This window comes from Aythya ferina, assembly GCF_964211825.1.
Source record: "Aythya ferina genome assembly, chromosome: 7".
Lineage (NCBI taxonomy): Eukaryota > Metazoa > Chordata > Aves > Anseriformes > Anatidae > Aythya > Aythya ferina.
The window spans coordinates 18,292,868-18,319,591 of record NC_140302.1 but is presented as its reverse complement, the minus strand read 5'-3'; the positions used below and the strand labels follow the sequence as shown (position 1 = coordinate 18,319,591).

At 43.2% G+C, this 26,724-nt stretch overlaps 1 protein-coding gene across 7 annotated transcripts; it reads right to left on the bottom strand.

The window, feature by feature from the left end:
• Nucleotides 1-306: 306 nt before the first annotated feature.
• On the bottom strand, nt 307-25,779 carry PKD2L1 (polycystin 2 like 1, transient receptor potential cation channel). Of its 7 annotated transcripts, none has more exons than XM_084526069.1 (18): nt 25,672-25,690; nt 23,004-23,104; nt 19,929-20,015; nt 18,013-18,175; nt 15,623-15,736; nt 14,195-14,322; nt 12,909-13,165; nt 11,714-11,938; nt 11,143-11,371; nt 10,578-10,748; nt 9,964-10,145; nt 7,914-8,034; nt 7,186-7,284; nt 6,263-6,384; nt 5,811-5,928; nt 5,448-5,584; nt 4,504-4,651; nt 307-4,103 (listed from the first exon to the last, which is right to left on the bottom strand). In XM_084526069.1, the coding sequence occupies exons 3-18, from the start codon at nt 19,956-19,958 to the stop codon at nt 3,894-3,896; spliced, it is 2,454 nt and encodes an 817-aa protein (XP_084382195.1). In that variant the 5' UTR covers nt 19,959-20,015; nt 23,004-23,104; nt 25,672-25,690; the 3' UTR covers nt 307-3,893. The 7 variants fall into 7 exon arrangements, with proteins under 7 accessions (XP_084382195.1, XP_084382194.1, XP_084382196.1 ...); XM_084526068.1 differs by lacking the exon at nt 25,672-25,690 and adding an exon at nt 23,797-23,891; XM_084526070.1 differs by lacking the exon at nt 25,672-25,690 and adding an exon at nt 23,295-23,787 and having other exon boundaries at nt 23,004-23,123.
• Nucleotides 25,780-26,724: the final 945 nt, after the last annotated feature.

The following is a 26,724-nucleotide window of genomic DNA, read 5'->3' as shown; positions in this document are numbered from 1 at the left end:
CTTCCCTCGTTCATGGCCACTGCTGGCTGGGGCTGCCTCTTGCCAGCAGCCCAAGTCCATTTTCAGACACTGCTGCTCTGCCTCCCCCTGTGCAAGGCAAGAAGTCTCCCCATGCCTCGCTCATGCTTTGACACTGTGGTTGTGACACTGCTTTCTCCTCCTGGCTGGCTCTGTGAGCTCTTTAACCACCCTAATGCACAGCAGTTCTCTGTGAGTTCTCTGTGAGACAGGAGCTCCCCAGCTGGATGCTGCAGTTTGTATGGGGCACCCTCCAAATTGGAACAAAACACATCCGTGCTCCCACTATCGAGGAAAAAAACACTTTACTTTCCTCACGAGACGTGTGTCATCTAAATAATACCAGCTGCTGCTGGAGGCCTGACAACATGCATCTGAACACAGCAACTACATGAACTTACCATTCAGTGTATTTATATTGTTTCTCAACCAGCTTGAACACACAATTGAGTATTACACATGAGTGACTGCTGGGGGCAAGTAATTGCCTTGCTCTGCTCTAGGACACATTGTTTACATGACAGCATGTCAAGGAACAGACCAGACACAATTGCATGGAGGTGTACATGTAAGAGAAGTCAATACAGGCACAGGAATCTAATAGTAAGAGCTGGTTTTACACCCAGTGACACTTACACAACCAAAATCACAGCACATGGTGAGCAGAGTGGCCTTTCTGACTAAAAGCAGGGAGAAAGGAGCTCATTGACCAGATTCTGGCTGAGACCCAGGAGACCCTGGGTTCTCATCTGATCCCTGCCAGACCCGGATCAAAGTTTCTCAGCAGAAGAGTATGGAGACTCCACACTCACTTTGCAGGGAAAGCTGCCTTCCCAGGTCCTGAGCATGAACAAACACAACAGTGAAACATGATCATTTTGCTCCTCCAGTAGCCTACTGCCCTACATAGCAGCCTATGTTACACATGACTTGGTTGCCTGCGGACAATTGTCCCTGCCCTGTTGCCCCACCATCACCTTTTTGCCTCACCTATCTTCCTTGACATTTACAGGGGTCTCTGAAAGAGAGGAGAGGTTGGCTCCTGGTGTGCAGTGACAGCAGGGCTTTCGTGCTGCCCTGCAGTGGCTGCAGCATCCCTGCCCCTGTGGGTGAGCTGCAGGAGGGAAACAGGAACACCGGGTGGTGCCAATAAACAAGGAGGTCTTGTGCCAGCTTCTCTGCTGGGCAGAAACACTCTCCCTGTGAGAAATCTGAGACTTAATTAGAGCAAGGCCTCACCTTCTTGTTTCTGGTGGGACCTGGATGCAGGATCTTGTGGTCCTCATGGTAATTGCTATGCTGAGGAGCAGAACCTCATCCAACAACATATCTTCCACTGACTCTGCCAGCACAGCATCAGCCACCTGAAGCAGACATTTGCTGCTTGGATGTTTTCCATGGTGCCAAGCTTAGTTCTTCACGAATTCCAAATTATTTTATATCTGCGCAGTAATGCAGACCCAGGCCCTCTCCTGCTATTCTCTGTTTCTGGAGGAGGTAGGCACCCCTCTGGAGATTTCGAGGAACATCTTGGTGGTGTTTTTTTTGCTTGTTTGTTTGTTTTTGTTTCAGTTAGGTCTCAGTAATCATTGTCTGCTATTGAGGCAGGATCTCAGACAACGTCCAGCAAATAATTTTAAGGAAGAACTTTCCTCTCTGCTTCTTGAGATGCTGAGCACCCAGTTCATTAACCACAAATTTTCCACCTGCAGTCACAAACATTCTAATTAGAAGCACATAGTTCTTCTGATGGATTATAATTTTGCAAATAGACTTTCTGTTTAATTAAAATTTTTAAGAGTTTCTCAGGTCTCTGACATAGGGCATTTTCTCCTGAATAAGACAATAGCTTCAATAAGACAATAGCTTCAATGCTGAGAGTAGAAAGAAATAAGCAGTATCCTTGCACTGTGTTCAGCTGGAAAAGCTGAAAGCAAAGAGCTCTTGCTCAATTCTGAATTGAATGGAACTGGGAATCAAGAACCATGGCAATGTCTCACAGGGAAATCTCATCCCCAGTAGTAGCTGGTGGGACTTAGAGCTGTGTGACCCTGCAGGTTGTGGATCCACAGCTCCTGGCAGAAGTCCAAGCACCAAGTGGGCTGAGTAACAAGGTCTCACAGCTCCTGCTGGGCTCTTGCAGATGAATGACCCTCTTCTTCAGTTTGTCAATGATGTTGTGTAGCTGTGACTGGAGCTTGGACCATCTGGGGACAGCATTGATCCTCCTGAGGTCCCTCAGACACTCCCAGGGAGGCTTTCCCCCAGAACAGATGGACACATCCATCTTGGAAGCATGGCAATACAAGCTGCCACTGCTCAATATCCCCACTGAGCCTTTCACTACACTGCATAGCACATTAAATAGTGCAGCATTCACCTGACTTGTTAGCAATGGTCTGGTACAATTCACATTTCCATTGGCTTTAAGCCTACAGAACCTATTGCAGTTAACTATTGTGGAATACCAGCAGTTAACATAATTCAAATAACCTTGACAGTGGTCCTGTCCTGAAGTTTTTCCCCAAATGACTTTTTTTCTTTTTTTTTTTTTTTTCAGTCTGTCGGTGGTTGCCTTTCAGTGGTGAAGTGATCTCTAAGCTAAACTTCACAGCAGCCTGAGGATGAAGTTTACTATAAAAAGTGGAAAATAGTGTAACCAACAAGTAAAGTTTTGCCCCTGCTCATTTCACAAGATGATCTTGTGACAGCATTCCTCAAATATATTAACCATTCATGTGCTTGTTAGGGTTACAATAACATAGACAACACAAAACTGAACTGATGAGCTGGAATGTAGAACAACAGGCCAGATTCTCCAAAGGTGTAAATTAGAACACATTCCTCAAATGCTGTGCTGACTTGTATTAGCTGCAATATCTGCCCCAACTGCAAGGAAAGAGGAGTCTCCAAGTGAAAAATGCTTGGAAAAAAAGCATCTTGCATGGGATTGAGAGGCTGATGTTCATCACATCTTTCACAATATTCCTCAAACAAAATTGGTGTCAACATCCACAAGTGCAAGCAAAATCATTACTTTGACAAAAATGGGAAGTGTCATAACTTTGTAAATATGGTGCTAGTTTTGTTCAGTACCTTGAAATGCAGTACAAGGAGTGTGAAATAGACAACATATAGATATTTTTTTTGGTGCCAACACCTGTGTTAGAAACTATGAAGTCTGTTCCCTAACTTTCAGACCTAGGACTTTACCAGTAACAGATGTTTCTCCATTTGTATGTCAGATTTCCTCCTAATTACTCTGGGAGTTAAATCTCATTTTAATTATCCTGAGTTAGATGTTTGTATCCTCTTTTCTCAAATTCTGAATCTAAGGTACAGAGAAGGTTACCAATGTGTTCTGGAAACAAACACCAACAGAAGAAAGTTGGTGGTAACCAGGTAGATGCAAATAACTATTCTTTCCTTTCTGTCTCACACTAACGATTGTATTCTGCCATGTTTACACTTCTACCACCTCTTTTCCTGTAGACAATTCTAACAGTAACCATACATTGTAGAGAACAAGTTGCAATTTCCCACTTTGGATCCAAGTGTTTCCAGAGCACTGAGGTCTTTACATGTCAGAAAAGTATAGGTAAAAGTACTTTAAGTTGTCCTATTCAAAGACAAAAACCTAATACAATGCCTGGTTCCAAATTTCCACCTAGTCCAGAGACAGTGGGGCTAGAAGTTTCAGGTTTGCAACATCACACTTTGTTACACTGGTAAAGAGCATCCCTGATTTTTCCCATCATCAGTCCCTGGCAAGAGTGGTGTCTGCGTTCAGCTGTTCTTACTATTCTAACAGCGGGGAAAAGAGCTGACAGTGACTTAGCACTGCAGGAGCCAGACAGGGAGCACTGGGATGTTCACTAGAAGTGCACGTCAGATTGCAGCTGGATGTTCTTGGGCACCTGAGACCCTGGTACACTCGATCTGGGCAAGATGGGGCAGACCCCATTTTGGGAAGAGTTGTCACTTGGGTTGTTTCCCTGTAGACATTCCATTCCCCAGCCTTCTGCTTCTTCTTTCACCAGCTGGTCTAGGTTCTCGTGGAGCAGTTCTGGACTGGCTTCTTCATCCTGTTAACCAGAAGAAATTGTGACCTTCTTTGTTAGTAACATAGCGAGAAGTCTAGCAGCACTCCAGGAGAGAGACAAACTGTACATGATACTTAAAAAAAAATTGTTAAAGATCCAATATACTGTTTGCTGCAATGCTTTGATTAATATAAAAACAAGTATTAGACAGATGAGAATAGAGATATTCCTTTTTGTCCTTTAAAAGAATGCTCACAGAAATCCTGTGTCACTTCTTGTGACCAAAGGAGGCTGGTTCATGTAAAATTCTGACCCTGCCCAACCCTTTTTGTCTTAAATCAATGGGGATTTGAAATACAAAGATAATACCAGGCCCATTTGCACAGCAGGGCTGGTCACCTACCCTGAAGTTGGTTCAAATGAGTGGTGGAGCACTACCAACCTTCCTACCACTATCCAGTGGCTTGCCCATCAGGTCCTTTCTCTTCAGCTTGTTTCTTTCCAGGACTTCGAGCTTGCTCACAACTGCATCAATCTTGGAGCCAATGCTGTTTATGGACTGTTCCAGATGCAGCACACGTTGCAGGAGGCTGGGGAAGACATGAAGAACTTTTACAACTTCTTTTCTTGTGATGAACACTAAGATTTGCAGCAGGTATCTTATGGACAATGGGCCAGATCTCAATCAGGAATGAATGCTCCACATTAGAGATGCTGATTCATACTCACTGAGCACATAACTTCCTGCTGCATTGGATTTTCATCTGTGATCAGTGATTCTGCAGGGGATGGATCCCAACCAGTTTGATTACAGTCCAGACACCTTATAATCATACTATTATTTAATGCTTTACCCTCTTCTCTTTTCATGTGCCCCTATGTGAATTGCTTAGTGTTTCTCAGTAGCAGAATTGGGATACCCTGATTCTCTGTACTGTATTTATCCAATGCTCCTCTCTTGGAACAAGCAGCCACGTGTTATTCTCTGGCATGGATGATGACATTTAGCTAGGCTATAAACCAAGGATGTTTATTCCCACAGGGACTCTGTAAAAGTATCAAATTTCCCTGGGCAGGTTATCCAAGCTACTTTCTGACCTGAAACATGACAGCGTATTGCTTGTAGCTAGCTGACAGCTGCAGAGTTTTTTCAAGAAGCAGAAAAAAAAATCTTAGCCTGATCTTTTACGCGAGCAAGCAAAACATATTACAAGAAATGCCTTGATTATTTCCTGACATGAGCAGTTACACGTGTGCAAGATAAAAAAGGACAAGATCTTACTGCAAATGCTCAGCACCAGTGTGAATAGTTACATCAGGGGAGAAAGCAGCAGGGATCAGACTTTTATTTGCAGAGGGGTTAAACTAATACCAGCACCAACATACACTTGGAACTCTTCTTTGGAGACCCAGCTGGCCTTATTGGCACGGTTATTCTTTGCTTCCACATAGGTCAGACTCTCATCTAAGTTGTTGCCAACATAGGACTTCCCCAAATTTTCAATCTCTGTATTCAGAGCAACCTGGAAGATAGATAAAGTTACTCCTACAAAACTGGATATTAGCTGCGTGACAGTTTCACTTTGAATAACACACGGCTTCACAGGCAGGTCACATATTCAGCTGCTATTCAGACAAAACTGGAGCTGTGTTGCCTGCTTCATTTACACCACTAACCCCAATAGTCCTGTGACCACTTAGGAATGATCTCTACCAAACAGAAAGTTTCTTTCCTTGCCCTTCTTTTACCCTTTTTGCCTCTAGGTCATGCTTCATCTGCTGCTGCTCCTCTTCATCAAGGATGTGGTTGCCATCTTTATCAAATCTGGAGAAAGCTGCTGTGATCTCATGGTCTGCATGGCCCAATCTGCAGAAGAACAGAAAGGGAAAGCTCAAGGCACTGAATTACACAGGTAGGCTCTAACTGTACAGGAACACCCCTTTTGAAATCAGTGTATTGCTGCCTCTTGCAAGGGATAGTTATATATCCCATATAGGAAGGAGACAGCAATGCAACCCCACTTAGATCAGGAGATTAAACATGTGAGGAAAGATAAGAACTATTGTGTGTGTGTGCGCACATGCATGTGGCATTGCCCCAGTCTGAGCTAACTGCTCTCTAGGTCTTGAGTACCACAGAATTTAAATTACAAGTGTGACTGAAAGGGATAAATGGTTACCCCTCAAGTTGACTCACTCACTCTTTCAAACTGTTCTTGAAGTCCTCAAAGTCCAGTTCTTTAGTTCCATTCTGCAGTGCTTTCTGCACATCGGAAATTCGCTCCTTTTTCAGCTTCAACCTCATGAGTGTCCGGTTGTAACTCTGTTAATAAAGGTGTAAATGGGTATGGAATCATGTAGGCAGAAGAGTGAAAAACAAGAAAGAATTGAAAACACAATATGGGTGGAGCAGATGCTGAGTAATGCAAGGAGCTGTTGAGCTTTCCAGAAGTACAGATACAATGTAATAAAGTATATAAATATATATGTTATATATTATTATATATACTTATATATAAAGTATAAACTAGCTTCACTTCTCCAAAGCAACACCAACATGGTACCCAGTCTCCATGAGAAAATTTACCTGACCTTCCACTCATCCACTGCTTAAGATAATGTCTCAAATACCATTCTTTGCAAAATACTGGTTCTAAAACATAGACACTTGTGAACTTTCAGGACCTTTTCTGGAATTTGTCCATGGGAAATCCAGATGTAACCCACCAGATTTGCATCACTGTAAAATGCTCAGTTCATCAAAGCAGAACCTGTCACTTTATTTGTTATTGATCAAAGTGCACAATATTAACTATATCAAGGACTGAAGAAGCTTTGTCAATAGACTATCCAGGGAAGGGAAGTCACTCAAAAACTCTACCAGCATTCTCAAGCAACAGGATTCCCCCAACCTTTGCTTTATCGTCATCCAATTGCCAAAGCACCTGTAAGCTTGATCTATCCCAAAGGGAACTGTGACTCCTGTTGCTACTGTGCATGTTAGAAAGGTGGACCTGGAGCTGGCAACCATTTTTTTCTCTAATACATTCCACATAGGTCAAGAACTCCAAGAAAATGTTTCAGGATTTGGCTAGAAAGTAGCACAGCTTTTGCTATTCATCACCTGCTTCAAGATGTCCGAGAGCTGCAGCTCATCCTTCTGGCTTGAAAGTTCCTCCTTGACTTCTGAATAGGTGTCATTGATGATGGCCAGAAACATGTTCTAGAGAAAGGAGAAGAAAATAGATGAATTAGCTTGAGTCACCTTGCCTGCTCCAGCAGCTGAGGCAGCAAGAGACAGACATCTATGTGCAGAGTTTAGTTAAACAAGCATCTGTTTTCACATGGGGCATACCTTGTGCAAATTAAAGTGGGCAAAGGGAAGGACCAGGGAGGAAAGCTTTGCAGCTAGAACAATGGCCTAAGATACATTTGTTGCCAGGTCTAACACCTTCTCTGTTAGCTTCTCCTGCAAGATCTTAAGTTACTTTTGAATCCCTGGTACTCAGAATTTAACATAATGAACAACCCTCTGGGTCCACTGCCTAGGAAGACAGCTGAACTGATCCTCTTGAGTTCAGGTACTACACAAGTGGCATTCCCAATCAGTTTTAGTCTTCAAGATAAATGATGGAAATATGGCCCTTAATCTCCCTGAGTATCAATCAAATCCCCAAATGCAATGATGTGCTCTGTGTCTATTTTGGACTATTTGTACCACAAAGCTGTTGTAAAGGAAACTTTCTTTCTCTCTAAGCATTTGCACTGCACCTAACATAGGGGAGGGATTGCTATGACGGGTATCTCCAGCACTGCTGTCAAAACAGAGGCAAGGAGGCCTTTCTTACTTACCAGGAGCACGAAGAAGACAAAGAACACGTAGGTGACAAAATAAATAGGCCCAAGGACCCTGTTGGCATTGTCAATGGAATTGTAGTCAAAGTCACCAAGAATGATCCGAAACTGGGTGAAGCTGGAGGAGAGGTAGAGCACAAGGTCACACAAAGGCACATACATTTATTCTACCTCCTAAGATAGTCCTGAGGAGAACCCTGAACCCACCTGCAGCCTGAATGGTCACAGGCGGAAGCCTGTGAGAGAGAGAGGTAACCTCTCACAGGACCAGATGCCAGAGGACTATGGAGCACAGGCTGAAAAACACTGCTATAGCATATGCCTCCCTAGCATCACGTGTTGCCTGACTGGGCACGTGGACTGAAGGATTGTCCTTCTTAACTCGCTTCCCTGACACCCTTACTAGGGTACTCATCTACCCGCTATTCTTGCCCCCATTTAAGGTATCCTGATCATTATTTATGGGGCTTCTCTGGAAATTGGCCACTGAGGTGACTCTGTTAAACAAACGAACCAACAAACAAATATTTTGCAATTAAAAAGGAAAAAAAAAAAAAAAAAAAAAAAAAAAGGAAAATAGAGACAGAAAGGGACACACAGACCATGAAGCTCAGAGAAAAGGGTCTGGACATCCTGGAGTCTGAAAATCCTGTCTAGGAAAGGCAAAGCTCCATTTTGGATTCCTTACTTTTCATCTATTGAGAGAGCTGGGAATGTTTTTCATGTCTAAGAGAGAAGAATAGGGTTTTGCTTCCTCTTTGGTTCAAGTTGTGCCAATTCTGTGATGTTGAAATGTCTTCTTCTGGTAAGAAATTATTTATATTTGTTCTCCTTTGAAAATGTCTATCTTACCTTCTTTAAGATACTATATGGCTTAATTTAGGAAGCATTGTGTTAAATTTGTGTTATAATTGGCATATTAAATGACTACCAACTTTCAGAATGACCTCTTATGTTGAGGCAGAAATGTTATATTAAAATCAGATATAAATGTAAAATATATCAAATATAAAATAATTATTTTAATTGGATAAGCATAGTTGTGAAATATCAACTACTATTATATTTAATTTTATATATTCAATATTAATTCCAACACTCTTATTTTTTATATTTAATGTTTTATATAAAACAAAAATAACAAACAGTTTGACTTTTTCCATTTTGGTGTTTAAAGCTAAATATTGATAAATGCATTACTTCCAATCTTTCTTTTGAAAGCCCTGAAGCAAGAAACAATATTTGTATCAAATCTTTGTTTTTATTAAAATGCACTATCTGAGGAAAAATGGACAAGTTTTCAAGCAGCTATTGTACACTGAAATGATGTGATCTGTGGCTTTATCTAGAAGCTAGAGAATTTCAAAGCTCCAGAGCTTCTATCTAGACCTCTTCCTTATTAAAGAGAAAACACTTTGAGCTTACCTCAGAAGACTTATTTTGAGTTATTTAGTTCCTACTCCCAGAATTAGAGAAGTTGAACCTAAGTAGACCAAAAGCCACCTGCTGGTGTATAAAAACACAATTGCCAAGGTCTCAGCAGCAATCAAAACCATTCTACCTCTTTTATGGACTCACAGCAGATGAGAAGAAGACATAATGATCTGGTGAACACAAACTATATTAACAGCTCAGCTACAATAATTTTCTGCAGAATGACTATATGCTACACTGCACGCAAAGCGTCCTTGGTGTGCCTAACAACTCCACATTAGCTGAAAGCTGCCTAGACTACAACAAAACAGAACTGAACTCTCAGCCTGAAAAGGCTAGGCTTTCCTTTGACCCAACGGGCTGCTTACAAATATCAGACAAACAAAAATCTGTCTGTAACCTTCCATTTTCTCACTACATTCTTTTGTCCACGAGGATGTTATAGGTGTGGAACTGTGAGCAACTTTTTAGCCATAGTGACTTTATCACATGAAATACAACAGGTGTCTGAATGACATCCATATTTGCAATTGTGGATAGGTTGGAAAGCAGTTAAAGTTCTTTTGACGACAGCTGGTAATGATGAAAATGTGGTTACAACTAATACACTTACATGCATTTAACAAAGGTACTGAAGTTTTCCACTTGTGTCCCAAAAAGAAGGTAACCCAGCTGGGCATAGGCAAAGAAGACAATGAAGAACATAATGGCAAAGCCCAGGATGTCCTTGGCACAACGTGCCAGTGTGGAGGAGAGCTGCGTCATTGTTTTGTTAAAGCTAATATACTTGAATATCTGCAAGAAGAAAGAACAGGGACAAAATTAGGCCAAACCACCAGCTAGATCAGTCTCTTTCCTACATGTCCTTGCTTACTAAGACAAAGTTTCTCCATGGTACCAAAGCACTGAGGAGACAACCAAGCTGGGGGAATAGAGGCCTAGAGTTCAGGTTGTTTGCCCTGGGTGTGCCACCATTTTATGACTGGGTCATAAATATATGACTTTTTTCCCTGAGTCAAATGAAAATTTAAAGGAGGGAGTGCTATGAAGGTGAAAAGCTGCCTGGATTTACTACAAAACAGAGCACATGACACTTGAGGAAATCCTTCCCTGTTCTACAGGTGTTATCCTCATTCACTACGAGAGATGGAGGAGTTAGCCCTCAGGATATCCAACAGAACAGGTCTGAGACTGGAGCCCAGGCACCCCCCAGATCCCCTACAATACCTTGATCCAGGCAAAGAATAAGTTGACTGCATTCATGTTGTTGTACTGAGTCTGCCAGAATGCCAAGAACTCAAAGTCTGCATAGGTGTCAGGGTGTTTCAACAACTCTCCCAACAGTCTGTTCACCTCAATGGTGCGAAAGATGTGAAATCCAATAGCAACAATGGAGAGCTGTGAAAAAGAAGGGTCTGCAGTGAGTGTAGAAGTGTCCACAGATATTAAAGTGCCACAGAATTACGTGGTATCACACTTCATACCTACACTCTACTGGTGGGGGATGGAAATAAGGCCCTAATGGACTGAGTGATGACCTGACTTCACAGCTTCTCAAGCATCATTAAGGGAAGAATTTTCTTCTAATACCTGATAGAAAAGCATATGACCATTTACTCTGCCAGTCCATTTTTCTATTGGAGCAAAACACGTGTCAGCTCGTCTTATCTAGACCAGTTTCCCCATTCTTTCATTAGCTGTGTCTTGTACCCCTTTGCCCTTTTCCCTCCCTTCCCCTTCCCCCCCCCAAAAAAAAAAAAAAAAAAAAAAAAAAGCGTGCAAGCATCCTCACCAGGATGACAACCACATCCAAGATGTTCCAGATGCTGGTGAAGTACTGAAGCTTGTGGATACGCAACTCCAAAATCTCCTCCACCACATAGTAGAAGATGAAGACACAGAAGACGATTTCACAGGCAACAATGAAGAAGTCCCATGCACTGACATATCGTATAAGCTTGACTGTCCGGATTTGCCAGGAGGGGATGGCACCACCAGTGGCTGGAAACTCAACCACTAACCTTGAAGGGAATGAGAAAACACTGTTAATTACAAATAGTGGGATGGAAGCATCAAACCTGAGCACGAGCTATCCACCAAATCGCGACTGGAAGAGTTGTGCGTGTGTTTATGCATTCTTCTCTCTGCTGCTTCACTACTTGTGATAGAAAAGCATGAAAGCTCAAAAGAAGTGTGTCTACTTGTGTCAGAAAGACCAAGTCTTCTTGCTAATCCATACAATATCTACTGATGCCATTCAGTCCTACACCCCATAGTGGAACAGATTATTTTTGCATTTTAAGAATCTGTGACATTGAGAAACAAGCAAGAGGCAGAAGAATTTCCAGTGGGACTCAGCCTACCTCAGAACACAGAACAGATTGATATTTGCATTATACACAGAGAAATCAATGAAGACAACTCGTGTCCCCCGATCCAGCCACAACTTCTCCTTCAGGATTTGCAGGGCTTCAGCACTCTCTTCTCTGGTCAACTTGAGGTCTATGTAGTATCCTCCCCCACTATAACTGGTTAGTCTTCCCCAGTGAGATGAGCCACCCAGCTCTTCCTCAGAATGGTACCTCCACCTGCAACAGACAAGCCATGAGAAAAGGCATCACTTACCACCCACAGCCTTGGATAGAACCTTGCAGTCAGAACCTTTCATCTTCAAAGGACAGAGCAGTTTAATCAAAGAGTTGGCACATAGCTCCTACTCCAGTTCTGAGCTTACACCAGTTTTTCATTGTTGATAGATTTCTGATCTAGTGCTTCCCAGCAGTGACACAACACAAATGGAGGGAAAATTCTGCAGGCTCATTGGCTATGCCATGGCCCTGTTTGCTTTTAAGGTTATTCACAGGGTCTGTTGTATTGCCTCCTACCATGTTGCACGCAGTTCTCTGCTTAGAACGCTCTTCGCTCTTGCACACAAATTTCCGTATGAACAATAGCTTTTTTTTTCACAGATCAAGACTCAAGCAGCAAGCAAGGGGTCATTAAATGGCAGCTGCCTCACTTTATTATAGAGGAAAATCCACATCAGTTACATGAATCATCAGTAATAAATAAATAAATAACCAAGTGTGACGGTGATTTTACATGTTATATTCCATCTCAGTGTAGAATTAGAAGTTAAGAAATCTGGGTCTTAAGAAAATAGTTCAGACACCTCTGTCTGGAGAAAAAAAAAAAAAAAAAAAAAAAAAAAAAAAAAAAGGCAAAAAAAGCTGGGAATAGGTTTTCAAGATGAAAGAGGTGCACTCCTTTAAAAACAGACAAACAATGTCTACCTAATTCTCATCTGGATTTCTCATGGCTTTCTCAGCAGGTTCCACTCCAGCATTCAGTCCGTCTTTCCTCAAAGAGTCTTGATGCAAAGGACTTGCTGCCTCTAACTGCAAGGGGAATTCCAGCCTTGTGTGAGAAACTCACCCCTACTAATTCATTCTGCAGCTCAGCATATCTTATTTTAACCAGAAGAGACTAATTTGGGGCAATTTAAAAAATGTAAAAATCACAAATATTCTAATCCCAAACAGCAGAAGATGTACTTACGCTGTTCCATTGACAAGTCCAAAGGAGACTCTTTCCTCCTTGTCTTCTGAGTATACGTCATAGCAGCCTGAGATTTCCTCCTTGAAGTCATCATGGACCACACAGGAATTGTTCTTCACCTTCAGCTGTCGCATCCGTGGGACACCCAGCAGCAGGTTCTCATAATAGATGTACGACTGGGTATTGTGTGCTGCTAGGGACTCATTGTTGTACCACTTTGTCCAGTAAAGATTATCCAGAAGAGGACCTTGTGCATACTGCGTGAGAGGGAGAAGAAAGCAACTGGTTCATAGCCTACATATCAGAGGAATTTTGTTAGTTTGGGCTTGAGATAAGACCTGACCCACACTGCTCTACTAGTAGAGCTCGCGTTGCGTATATGCTAAGGAGGGGAGCCCCCATATGGAGCTGGGTGGAGCTGCAGGGTAGAAGAGGGATGCTGGGCAGCAGGGTAGTGTGGTGGCTCCTCTCAGGCCTGTAATGTGCTTGCTGCACCTCGTTATGCTAACAAGGAGACAGGGGCCCTACAATCTCTTTGTCCCTTCCTTTTCAGGGAACACAAGTCTGGAGGAACTGTCCTGGTATAAGGTATGAATTATTAAAACAAGGTGGACTAGTTCCATGTAAACAGTGGGGGAAACAATAGTGCCATAGTTCATTGTGCTTTTTTAATATATCAGAAAAAAGGCAAAGCTAACGGACCATTAATTTATGGCTGGCCATTAGAGGTATGTGGTTGCAATATCTCAACGACATTCACTGTGGACCATATTATTCCTTCTCCAGTTCTTTAATAAAAATGTGACAGATCCCAACATTTTTTCCCCTCTTTATTTTCTTTGGTAAAAGTCAGTGCAAATTTGAATCCAGTTTCTCCATAAAGAATGTACAGGTCAGGCCAGGCCATGCATAAATTACAAGTTAACTACACTGATCCCATTTTGCCCATGAAAATGGAGATAAAATTATTACTAAGAGACCAGCATGAAGACATTAGACTGCAGGATTCAAAGCTATGTCTGTCACAAGAAAGCCTGGAATGGACTTTTCTGGACGCACACAATACTTAGCCTAGTCAGTATTCTGGCCACAGTGCTCAAAGGGATATATAATGTTCTAAATCAGTGTGTATTCTGCATGTAAATGATACCATATCTACTGCTAGTAGCTGGCAAGCAGCAGAATGGCTTGCTGAAAGCACTAGGTAGCACATTCAGAGGTAACTGAATATCCCACCCTAGCTGAGATTTCCAGGGCTCCCCATGCCAGGCCAGATGTGTACTCACCACCCAGAAGTCAGACATGCTGCCAATGGACTGGAAAGAAACACGGCTGTCTGAAGAGGTCTGCAAGAAGAGCTCAGACATCACTTTGGTGTAGTAATAGGCATTGGAACTTGTCATTCCATATGTCACTAAGGGAAGAGACAAAAGGAAGGTCCTCTCTTACACCTAAATATCAAAGCCTGGTATATACATTCATTTTCTGCATAGCTTCTACTGTCGTAAGTAAGCTGAGCAGGGCAGAAGAGAAGAAACCTTGAAACCTCTAATCACATTACTTTCTTGATTGCTTAGGGAGGTCAACTTTATTTTCTGCATCCTCCAGAATTTAAACTGTCAAAATGACATATTTTAGGAGTTTAAATGCCAAAGAAGACCACTGGATGATGCAACTGAACATCCTGGGTGACATTTTCTCTCAGAAATTTTGTCTTTCTGAGGGGGAAAAGAAATCTTCTTTCTCATAACAAAATTCATGAGCTGTATTTTGTGTGCACTTTGTTCTGATATAAAGCTATGAAAGTATAGAGACTAACCTGTAGTGGAAAATTCCAGTTAATTTTTTGTCTACCAAAAAAAAAAAAAATCAAATAAATATGTGTTGTTTCGACTACCCAGAGCTCCTCCCTGCAGAAGAGCATCCATCACGGCAATCACTAGGAACAAGTCCTACTGTTGAAAGGATACTGTGAAAATAAAGCAGCAGATATTCAACATTCACCTCCCAAAGACTTCTAGATGAGTCAGACTGCATGTACGTCTGTGTGCATGCCCTGCTTCTTCAGGAAGGACGGTCTCCATGGGTCAGTGTGATAGTAACTTGGGTTGGTATTGTCTGTCTATCTCTCCTACTACAGGGTCCATGAAATATAATCCTCTTCACTGTTCTATGTCACAGGTGCTCATTTGTGATAGTGAATGAACCTTCCCAAAAAACAAACAGTCATTGTTCTAACCACACAAAGGCCATTAGCATTCAGTACAGGGCTGCATTAAATCTACCCAAGAACAACACAAGCTGCCATCTGCATTATCACCTCAGGCACCTCATCAGCCTCAGAGAAAAAAATCTCTCTGAACCCCATGTCTCTGATCCCAAGAAGTTTCTAGAGCTGCTGTCTGATGTTTGAACATTTGCTGTGAAAATAATCTTGCTGTACAGATTCTTCCAGGACTGTGATGTCAACAGAGTTGATATCGTGGTTTACGTAAATCTAGCAGGTAACAATTCAGTCTAGGGCAATAGTCAGCCATTTTACTTGTGTGTGCAGCAGCTATTCTGTGAGTCAACAGCACACCTGCTTGCTGCAGTGATTATATGTACAATCAGTTTAACACCTACAACAGGGTGAGGAAGTCTAATAATAAAACCTCACCTTCTTCCCCTCATGTAGCGTGAAAAGACAGCTATGAGATATGATATGTACTTACATAGACAAATGTCCACCAAGAACACAATATAGACTAGAAGCTCTCGCAGTGTGGTCTTCACATAAAGCTCTCTGTTTTCAGCTGTGTTCTCAGTGAGCGTAGTACCCCACAGACCTGAGAGATGTAAAGAAAAAAAAATTGAGAAGTTTTATGGCCATTCTCAAAGGCTATAGGAGGAGTCCCATTCCCAAAGAACACTCTTGTGAGTTGCTAGATTTTTGTAACTTTTCAAAACAGAACTATTTTTCATCTCAAAACTTTACTAAAACTTGTTAAATAACCTCTAAAATGAAAAATTCCAGTGTGAACAAAAGATTTGAGGCTGGCCAAAACTGAAATTTGTTGACCATTATGTTTTGCTAAATCACTCTTCAGTTTTCTGCCAGACTTCAATATGGACTGATTTTATTTATTTATTTATTTATTTCTGTTTTTCAGCTTACTTTTTGCAGAAATTCAGTCTTTGTCACAAGACTTTGTCACATTCCTGGAATGTCATAGTTTCATCTCAGTCATGCATGTGCCAACATCTGACCTTCTGATAAGGACTTCCATAGCAGAACTGCATCTGATTTTAGCTTTACAGCTATTAGTTCTTTTTATGTATACTGAGCTATCAAGCTCCAAATATTTGTCCCTTGCTTACTCACATACTTGAAGATATATGTCATAAGACTCAATCAAATAGCCCAACTCAATATTTTCAGCATATAATTTAGAGCCAAATCGTGTTCAGGATGTCTATCAATGGAGCTCTGCTGGCTTCAGTGCAGATTTATACCAGCTAATGTTCTGATTCCTTCACAAAGTAAAAGCAACTCATTAAATGTCATCAGGATTGATCAAAAAGACAGGAACACTTTCTTTAAAAGAAGCCTCAATATTTTGGTTTTGATGAACCGCCTAACACCATTAGTTTGTTTACTTGTTCTTGCTGTAATGGCTTTGTGTTGTGTTTTCAGAATCTCTCCTTAAGTTGAAAGGCATAAGAAACTCCACTTGAAAGCCTAGTGATGGAATTGGCATCAATAATACCCACAATCTTCCTGCTTTCTGCACCTCCTAGAGAGCTCAGCCCTGATACCTATCCCCACTGGTGCACAACTATCATCCCCCTGCAAATCGGGATCAAAGGCCACACATCTCAAGTCATCACAGGTAGAGGAAGGAGACAGGCTTTTTTGCTTTTGCTTGTTCCAAAGCGCACATTCACTCCTGTCCTAATGATAACTCTTTGGCATCTCAACAAAGTAGAGAGCTTTTTTGCTGCCATGATGGCTGCCACCCTCACTCATGATGGCATCCACCCTCACTCCTGGACAGACAAATCAACAGACTGCTCTGGCCATGCAATAGACCAGAAACAGAAACAAGAGCCTAAAGAAGATGTGGCTTTACTCTAGTGCAGGAGGATAGCATGTGGCCGGTGTTAAAACTCCACAACAGAAACAAACAAAAAACAGTGGGTAACAACAGAGCAGAGACATTACTGCAAGTGGTAACATTAAGGCTGATTCAGTATATAGTAAAGGCCAGCTGCTCAGAGAAGGGCACAAAGCTCATTGTAGTCATTGGGCTCCTGAAGATTTGAATCTTATTCTCATTTTTTGTGTTATAAGCACAGTTATAAGATGTTAGTGCACTCCAGTGCAACAAATGTACTTTAAAGGAATGGAACTATGTCCTTGTGAACGAACACCCCATGAGGCAGGGAACCCCTAGTACCAAATGTTGAGCAAAGAGGCAAAGGAATAAAAAAGTGCACTTAGGAATATTTGAATGCAGCAACACTCAAATATCCTTGAAAATTTGGTTCAGAAACTGGACCAAAATTATACCTGGAGGACCACGAGTCTTGTCCAGTATCATTCAGGTTGCACCCTGTAATTGTGAAACTATACCAGTTGAGGTTTTATTTCAGGTATTTCTTTAGAAAACATGCCATGAAAAATATACCACCTCATACATGAAGTATGTACCCGTCTGTGTCTCCTTTGGCACCTTCCAACCTTGGAAGCCTGGAAAGTCAAAGTCATCTCTTTTGAACACGACATTTGGACTGAAGGATAGTCCCATTCTCTCTGTACCTCCTGCTTTGTAGCAAAGATGACAGTACAGACTCAGGAGGCACAGCAAGACACACGAGAGGATGATCCTTTCAGATCAGCTAAAGATGATGTTCAGAATAATGTCGCTCTGTAGTGAGCAGGTTCCCGTACTACACAGATACTATGTACTTTCTACCTTCTGCACCCCTGCAGTCCACACAAACGCCCCCCCCCCCCCCCCCCCCCCGCCCCAATGGGATATGTAAGATATATAAGTTTATATATAAGATATATCTTCCCAATGGTTAGTAAATCCTTTCTACTGAAATATCAGAACTTTACCTCGGATGCCTCTGAAGATGTAGAAGCAGCACTTGAGGAAAGGACTTGTCTTTCCATCCACAGCTTTGTTCTGCTCTGTCTGGTAGGGCAGTGGATCTCCCACCTCTTCAAAGTTCTCATAGGGATTCTCCAGGATGGACTTGGGGTTGTAGATGGCTCGAATCTTCAAGGAGGTAGAGGGAGAGCCATTGTAAACAGGATTATCCCAAGCTTTCTTCCCCACAGTCTCCAGTTCGTGTTCCTCTGGGGCTCGAAAGTGGCTCTCAGCTCTGTTGTTTAGGTGAGAAGAGCTCATGGCTATTCACTGACAGCAAAAGTGCTAATTAGCTGGAATTGTAGATGTAGCCTGCTCAGACTGGAGTTGTAAGCTAGCGGAGAGGGAATCAGTCAATGCCAAACAGCATGTCTGCCTCAGCAGCCTGAAGGAGGGTGCACCAGCAGCATCCCACAGACAGCATGCATCCTCCCCCTGCTTTATACCAGCTCAGCTGGTGACACGAATGGGAGGGTGGCACTGCCCTTTGTAAGAGCCACCACCAGCCCTATCAGTCCCAGTTACACCAACACGGCCAGGACACTGTCTCTGCTTCCAGAGATAAGAGACCCAGCTGGAGCTGTGGGAAAGGGAGGCTGCCAGGAGACAGCCCCCGAGCTGCGAGGGGAGGCTAGGATTTATTTGGACCCTTCGGGCTACCCGCAGCCCAGGTCAGCTCCAGCAGCGAGCTGGCACAGGATGCCCGAGCAAACACCGTTCGGCTCAGCGCGGAGCCTTTGCTCTGAAGCTGAGGGATGGCTCGAGTGGCCAGCGAAGGGTCAGAGAGCAGAAATTCTCCCCCCTCAAAGCAGGCGGTGAGGACCCGGGCCGGGCAGGTCACCAGGTGGCGCTGGCAGCTCGCCCCTGGAGCCTAGCTTGTGGGATTGCGACTCTGGAAAACCAGGAGGCATCGCCTCTGCTCTCGGTTAGACACCGGGGTTTGGCCTTAAACGCGATCCCCGAGAGTTTTCCCAGCTTTCTCTTTGCTACATTATTGTTAAAGGCAGGAGTAGTGAGCAGGAGTAAACTCCGTGCTTGCTCTGGAAACCAGAGGCTGAGCTCTTCAGCTTCCGTAGGATTTCCATAAGCCCTGCAGGGTCTGCTTGCCCAGAGGCAAACCAGGATCGTATCAGGCAAAACTGGAAATAATAGCAGCTAAGGGGTGTCAATATTCATCCGCTTTTTGCAAAATAGTCCCAGGCCTCATAGGTGCTGTGGTAAGATGTTAAAGGAAGATGTAGTCTGAACCTGCCCCTTCCTCAAGACTGAATACATAACTTCAGCAGGTGTTTTTCCACAGGTACTCGTGACAGCAATTTTTCCTGACATTACCCAGGGAAGCAACATGACTTTTGCAGCTGTAGGACCACAGGGCTCAAAGGTACAAATAGGGATATTTTCTCTGGACTATCGTATTCATACAGCTGGACATGGATGTCCCCTTTGCTCACCTACGTGACGATGGCATTGAGAATGCTTGAATAACAGTGAGGCAGGACCTCATCTGCTACAGAGAAGTGAGAGGGCAGCAACTGGTAATTTGTTTAGTAGGTTGGAAGTTTATTGTTGGTCAGGGCTGGATCCTTGGGCTGAGTTTGGTACAGTATTTGCTGGTTTTGGAATCACACCTGTCTGATGGCACCTTTCTGACCTTGGGCCTTATTCACCAATCTGCCAATCTTGTTGAAAGCCAGCAAATGGGATTTCTCTTCCTTCCTTCCTTCCTTTTCTCTGGTGAAGTCTGTTTTTCAGCAGCCCTACAAGAAGCATTTCAAAGGTACCCAGGCAGAGTCTCTTCCTAAACCCAGAAACCATCTTCACAGTGGGATTCAGCATGGTAGGGGAACAAAAAAGCACAGCCCCAGAATTTTCCTTAAAACACCTTGTGGGGCAGAGTGGTTCCTGAACTCATTCGCTGCACACAATTCCACTGAGCAGTTGAGAGGAACAAAGCCACAGAAATGTTCACCTAGGGAGAGGATAAGCTCTCTGTTGCTGGATAATTTGTTAAGAGCAGGCTAGGTGAAGCTCAGAGATGAGCTCTCTGTCAGCTGGCCAGCTGCTTCGTTGGGTAGCCCGTGAGCTATTCCTACCTGGCACATCAAGTCTTCGTGCAGGATACAGCAGCACGCTGCTGGCCAGTGCCTTTCAGCTGGCTTCCCTTCCCCCATGGGACTGGCAATATGCTCTCTTGGCCTTGCCACAGCTTCCATTCTTTAACAGCCTGTGGCCACAGGCCGGTTTCAATGAATAACAGAGCAATGCTAGCTAGCAAGAAGGCTGGCAAGAGACCAAAGTAAAACACTGGGTGTTGTTGATATGCGCTGCCAGGCATGTACACGCACACACATAGTCTGGGCAAGAAATATGACTTCCTCCTTTTTATTATTATTATTTAAACAGATTAAAAGATGAATCATAGGAGGGAGAAGAATATTGTTAGTTGTTGGATTTTCTAAATCATGGTGCATTGTTTGAATAATGTCAGTGCTTTGGCTTTATTTATATTGCTAATTTAAATGATAAATTGAAACAAAATGATTAAGAAAAAAAGACTAGTTACCTTGGGGTACACTTGCACATACCACTATTATTTGCTGTCGAGATCCCCACCAACTCCTGTCAGAGAGCACTGAAGATCAGTGCTAAACAAAATAAAATATAAAGATACTTCAAGTAATTAATGCTGCTGCTAATAAAAAAAAAAAGTCTGTAAGAACCTATTAAAGGTTCTTTAATAGGCCACGTGGTGGACTTGGAAAACAACTGGCCTATTTCTGCATGCATAAACCCTCTCTCATATTCCTGCAAGTCTCACAAGAAAAGGCTTATGATTCTGAAAATGTCTTTCCTAATAATGTCTTCTGGCTTAATACAATTTATTGCCTTTCCTTGCATCCCTTGTCTTGGTTATAACAACATCAGTTGGATCATCAACAGCTATCACTACTATTCCAACACCATCAAATTCTGTAACACTTTTAGTACAGTTTAACTTTAAGTACAGTTGTAGTTTAGCAGCAGCCAGGCAGGCATTGAAACTCTGCTCAGAAATAGTTATATAACAATCATCTGCAAAGACGTCCAGAAACAGAAAAGACTGTGATGGTAGGAAATGAACACACATGCCAGGTACAGTTCTAGTGCTCACGGACTATCTTAGCAATTGCAATGCAAATTTGTGGATACTAAACGTGCATTACCATGAGCCCATAAACAATCTCTGAACCTGATCCAAACTTCCTCTTTTTCATTAGCTTTTCATGGAGTTGTGAACTAAGCTGATTTGGGTAGTAAAATACTTTTCTTTCATTGGCACAATACAGTTTAGTTTTCTTTAAAAATATATATATATTATTTAGTTTTTACTAAAAGGAAATAAGCTGTCAAAGGCTCTCAAGAAAATTGGCATCATAGCACATACAGAAGAGGTATGCAGGGACCTTTGAAGGTTTTTGTTTTGTTTTAAAAAATGCTGTTTCTCTACATAGCTAATATAAAGTGTTTATATGGCATAAATAAATCTACCCTGCTTCTTCACAGGGGATAATTTTTTTTTATAACATTCATTCATTGCAAAGCAAAAGTCCAACCACCTTCTGCACAGCAAAGGATAAAAGAGTAGGGATTTCTGCTGTCCCTAAATAATTCAATTAACAATTAAATTTATCAGCAGTAGTTTCCTTCAAATTTTCCACCGTGAAGTTATTTTCTGCCAAAATCAATATATTGTTGAACTGTTTTATAGAAGTATAAGCTACAGCTAATTTTGCCATGATTACATCTAATACAGCTAATTTTGTGATGATCACATCCTGCCACAGATACGTGATAGTGAGCTGAAATAGAAGGACCTCATAAAGGAATAACAGATTACCTATGTAGAGCTAAAATAGCATTCATTTTCAAACAATCCAAATTAAAATACCAACCAACAACAACAACAAAAACTATAAATAGTATGCAGTAGAGAAAAGAGGAGTGAATGCGTGTAACACCACAATTCAATTATTATTTAATTTCCTGGTATTCTCTTTCCCTAAAAAACAAATCCTCCAGCATAGCAGATACCCAAGATAACGAACAATTTTTGTAAAAAGAACGTTTTCTGTTATTGAATTATCAGTGTTAGATTCTTGCACTTTAGCAGTGGATGTCAGGTTCTCACCATTCTTGACTTTAAAGCTGACATTAATAAAAACAGTATCTCTCCCATGGCAGCACTGCTTGAGGTCATACCCCAACTCAAAATACTATGGCCACAGCCCCCCCACCTCAAAAGGAAGGAACTGGCCCCACTCCTGGCTTGTGGTGGCCTGTTTTACGTACCTCACACCACGATTCTAGGGCACCTCAAGAGCCCCTTGCCTGGTGTCTGCAGTCCAGCCCCTCTGTCAACTCCACACCCCTCCTTACCCAAGGACACAACAATCTCTGTGTCTTTTTCACTGGGAGAAAGGTGGCCCATTAACATTGGGAGCAGGAGAATGTAATGTAGGCTTAAGATGATAAAAGGAGGAAACTTATTGGATTCCTTTAATTTGGCAGAGAGGAGAGGGACATTCTAAACATAAATGCCTTATTATACACAGTACATTGAGAAGGAATTAAACAGACTAAAACACTCTCAAAGGTAACGAGATGGTACATTTGATTTTGTTTTCACTATATAGTCCACACCCCTTTTACCTGTCTTTCAGTTCAGCTAGAATGAACTTGAGTGTCTCTATTATTTCTAGTTACTATCATGTGATAAGAATTAAGCATGGGAAAAAAAAAAAAAAAAAAAAAAGAAAAAAAAAAAGAAAAAAAAAAGATTTATTTTGATAATGTGCAATACAGTCAAAAATGTAATTTTAGAAATAGGTGAAATAGCATGTGTACTCTGGTCTTCCTGGACAGAGGAGAATTCACCATCCATATAGGCATGTTATCATTTGAAACCAGGTTTACCCACCTTTGTTTTTCTTTCTCCAGAAAGAGATGTTCAAGTTTGCAGTGTGGTACTCCAATGGGGTCTGGTAACACTACAACCACGCCTTGGCTTCCTCAGCCCTACTACAGTGAGGGAAAAGGTCTGAAGCAGCCAGATGATTTATAAGTCTTAGGGTCACTTGCAAAAGCCCACTTCTGATTAGCATTCCACACCTACACAATTACACCACACATGCAAAGCCAACTTTGCACCCTATGCTACACCTAACCCGCACACCAACAACTGCCCAACCAACAACAGTTCAAGACCTACCTTGGAACTCACCAGATTTCATTCCTTCGCATTAAACTGCTCTTACACCCTCTACTGAATCTCATAGACAAGCAGTCACAAAGTAAGCCACTCTTCCTGCAGTACTCCTCCAACATCCACAAACACCTGCATAAGGACTTCCAGAACAACACTACCAGCTCCTGCGTGAAAAGCTTCACGTTCTCCTCAAGAGTCCACCCTACAGCAACTGCTGACGAACACACACTAGCCTCACCAAAGCCAAACACTGCTACAAGAACTGCAAAGTTAAAATTGCATGTGCAGGGCTATATTGTAGGTGTGCGTTTCTTTTCCCAAAGTAGAGTTTCCTCAAAGTTTCTTTCCCAAAGCAGAGTTGCTGCAATTCTACATACATTCTAGGAAGCCTAATCAGAGTTTTGCCATTCTCCCATACTTTACATTAGTATTTTCTATCCAAAACAATTTGTTGACCCATCTAAGGTGCTTCAGGGCTTCTGCCCCACCAACCCCTCTGAAGTACCTCTGCATTTCCCTTTGAACTCTCCCTCTCCAGTGGCATCCCGTCTCTGTGTTTTGTGGAAACACCTCGGTGCTTCCAGCTAATGCCGCCCCGGTACTGCCCCCTCTCGGAGGTAGCTCAGTATTTCCCATTGAAGCACCCCTGACGCTATCCCCTCTCTGAGGTACCTCGGTGTTTCCCTTTGGAACCCTCCTGCCTCCGACCCTCTCTGAGGCACTTCAGCGTTTACTTTTGAACAAGTCTTGACCATCTGCTGTGTTGTGGGGCTGGGAGGGGAAGCACTCAGAGCATTCAAAGGCTGTGAGGCAGCAGATTTCACATCCCTCCCACCTCGTAGCTTATAGGACTGTGTGTTTTCTGATGGTTTAGCTCTAGCATCTTTCTTACTTCTAAATGTACGGCAGTAACACTTGCAAAAGCCCATTGCTGATTAGCTTTCTACACCAATTAAATTGCACCACACAGGCAAAGCTAAAATTGCCTCCGTGCTTCTGATAATCGAAAAGCTGCCCGAAAACTACCTGCATGTTGACCAGATCCCACCCATTTGCATCAACTTGCTGTCTTACTCTCTGTGCTTCATCACACAGGGAAGCTTCCACAAAGAAGGCCACTTGACCAGCAGTAATACTGCAACATCAACAAGCTCCTACATGAAGACTTACATCTTTCTGTAAGACCTAATAGGATGTGGTATGCTTCTATGATAAGGTAGCACAAGGAGCAGTTGAAATCTACAGAGGTAGGAAGAGCTGGGATTGGGACTTGCCATCAGTTTTGCTAGCATGACAGAAAACAGGGTTACATCCAGTTGCCTGATGGAGTAATGCACATCATGAGAAACTAGTAAAAACATCTCTGTTGTGATGTTGTTCGCTTTGTTATTCAATTGCATTTCTGCTGGTGTTTCCACCTTCAGATGTACTCAAGCATTTAGTCTGAGGTACAGGTAAGGCCTCTACTCTTTTCAGTTTACTTACAGTAAAACTTACATTAAAACACTGTGTAGTTTCATTAGCTATTGTTTGCACTTCATTTGTTTTTATAGTGCTCACTGATTACATGCTTGAGAGTTCAGTAAAGCTCTCATACTCACTACTGTGACAACCTAGTTGTGCTGGGCAGCTCCTAAAAAAAATTTACGGCATGCAACTCTTGCCTACAAACTGACACGTGCTGAGCCAGGAGACCATCTTACATTCACAGGGCTGCCCTGTTTGAGAAAGCTCAGTGGGAGCATCAGGCCTTTTCTGCCCTTCAGGATGCATTCTCCAAGGATGGTGTTCAAATCCCTCAGCAATCTGGGTCCAGACTACCTGAGACACTTGCTCCCTGACCGGGGTGCAAATCAGCAACTGAAATCCCCACGGGACGCTGAGAGCTGCGCTCTCATACTTCCATTTTTTGCTGGGATTTGGCAACCCTTCAGAACCAATGGGCTAAATACGCTTCTCCATTTCTTCCCTTCCACCACCCCGAAGTCTGAAGCTCTCTGTGAGCATCCCAGCTGACCTGAGGGGCTTTCCGGAGCGGGTCGGGCGCGGCGGCACCGCCGGGGCTCGGCCAGCAGGGGGCAGCCGCGCTCCGTCCTCCCGCCGCCGCCGCAGCTTCTGAGGGCCCCGGCCGCCTGCCCCGCACCTGAGGCCGCCCTAGCACGGACAGTCCAATCCTGTTGTGCTGCAACATAGCCCCCTTCCCTCTTGTTCAGTAAAGAAAAGGGGCAGATGGGCTGATTATTGTCTCCTTCTGCCTCCTTGTCCTTGCCTTCCTTCGTTTCTGCCTTGGGTACCACCTGCTGGCCCTTTCAGGCTAACCACACACGTTGCATCCCCTCCTGTTTTCCTCCCTCCCTCCTGGATTGTCCCCAAAACTCACTCTCTCTGAGGGCGTGGTGCCCACTGTTAGACACATTTCTTCAGCTGGTACCTTCACAATAGCAGAATGACTCCACATAGTGACCTTTGGTGGTCCTAGTGCCACAGCCCAAGCTTTATGATCTTATTTAGCAACCCTCTGGTACTGCTGACTTGTGTTCAGCTGTGGCTCCACAAGGCCTCCTGGGCCAGGCAGCACAGAACAGATGCCTGTGCACTTGCAGACTTGTCCCCTTTGTGCAGCTGGTTGCTCCTGCCTTCATGGCCCTCTTCTCAATTGGCTCCTATTGCCTGGGACCGCAGCTCACAGCAGCCACAAGCCCCGGGAACCACGACCCCACTAGTACTCACTCCCCAAATCAGCTTGGCATTGTCCTCTGCCAAACTCATTCAATTATTACCCACTCTATCACCTTGGTTAATAAAGGGCAGAGCCAGCAAAATCCATCCTATCGCTGCCTGGACAGAGCTACAGAGACATCTGCCAACGATGTGAAAGGCAGCAAATCCTATGCAAGAGCCAGGCACAGCACTTGGCTATCAGTAGTCTCTGAGGATCAGCACAAGTGTTTGGGGTGAAGCAAATGCAATTTGTTCCACCTGGGAAAACATTCTCTGGCAGGCTACTGCTCCCTGCACGTCATTCACATACTGTAGCACAAGGGATGGGACTGGGGGGATAAAATTGGATTAAGAATTCAAACTAACATCCACAGCACTGGTTAGCTATCGCGTAACTCTCACCTGGCTAGGGCAACCCACCCCTGCCTGTTCCTGTCATGCCCAGAGCAAGCTTTAGAGATAAGATATGCAGAGATCAGGGACCTCCAGAGCAAAATCTCACGCGTCTCTGACACCTGCTTCAGGATTGTCTCTCTCCTCTTCCTCCAGGTGTCACCTGCTGACAGTTTGGTGCTGTTTATTCCCCCCTGCTGAAACTCATGTTAGCACCCACATGCTGAAGATGAGTAACAGACAGTCCCCAGGGGTGCAAGAAATGGCTATTATTGATCCAGCAGCACCAGGGAAGAGGTGGGTCCCTGCACCTAAGGTA

What these genes read in the sequence shown, in the direction of transcription:
- PKD2L1 (XM_084526066.1), bottom strand. Translation starts at nt 18,307, where the DNA reads ATGAGCTCTTCTCACCTAAACAACAGAGCTGAGAGCCACTTTCGAGCC. An exon ending in CATCTTCAGAGGCATCCGAG is followed by an intron (nt 15,737 to 18,012) that starts GTAAAGTTCTGA and finishes TACATCTCTCAG; the next exon opens with GTCTGTGGGGTACTACGCTC. An exon ending in TCCAAAGAAGAGTTCCAAGT is followed by an intron (nt 4,652 to 5,447) that starts GTATGTTGGTGC and finishes TGTCTTCCCCAG; the next exon opens with CCTCCTGCAACGTGTGCTGC.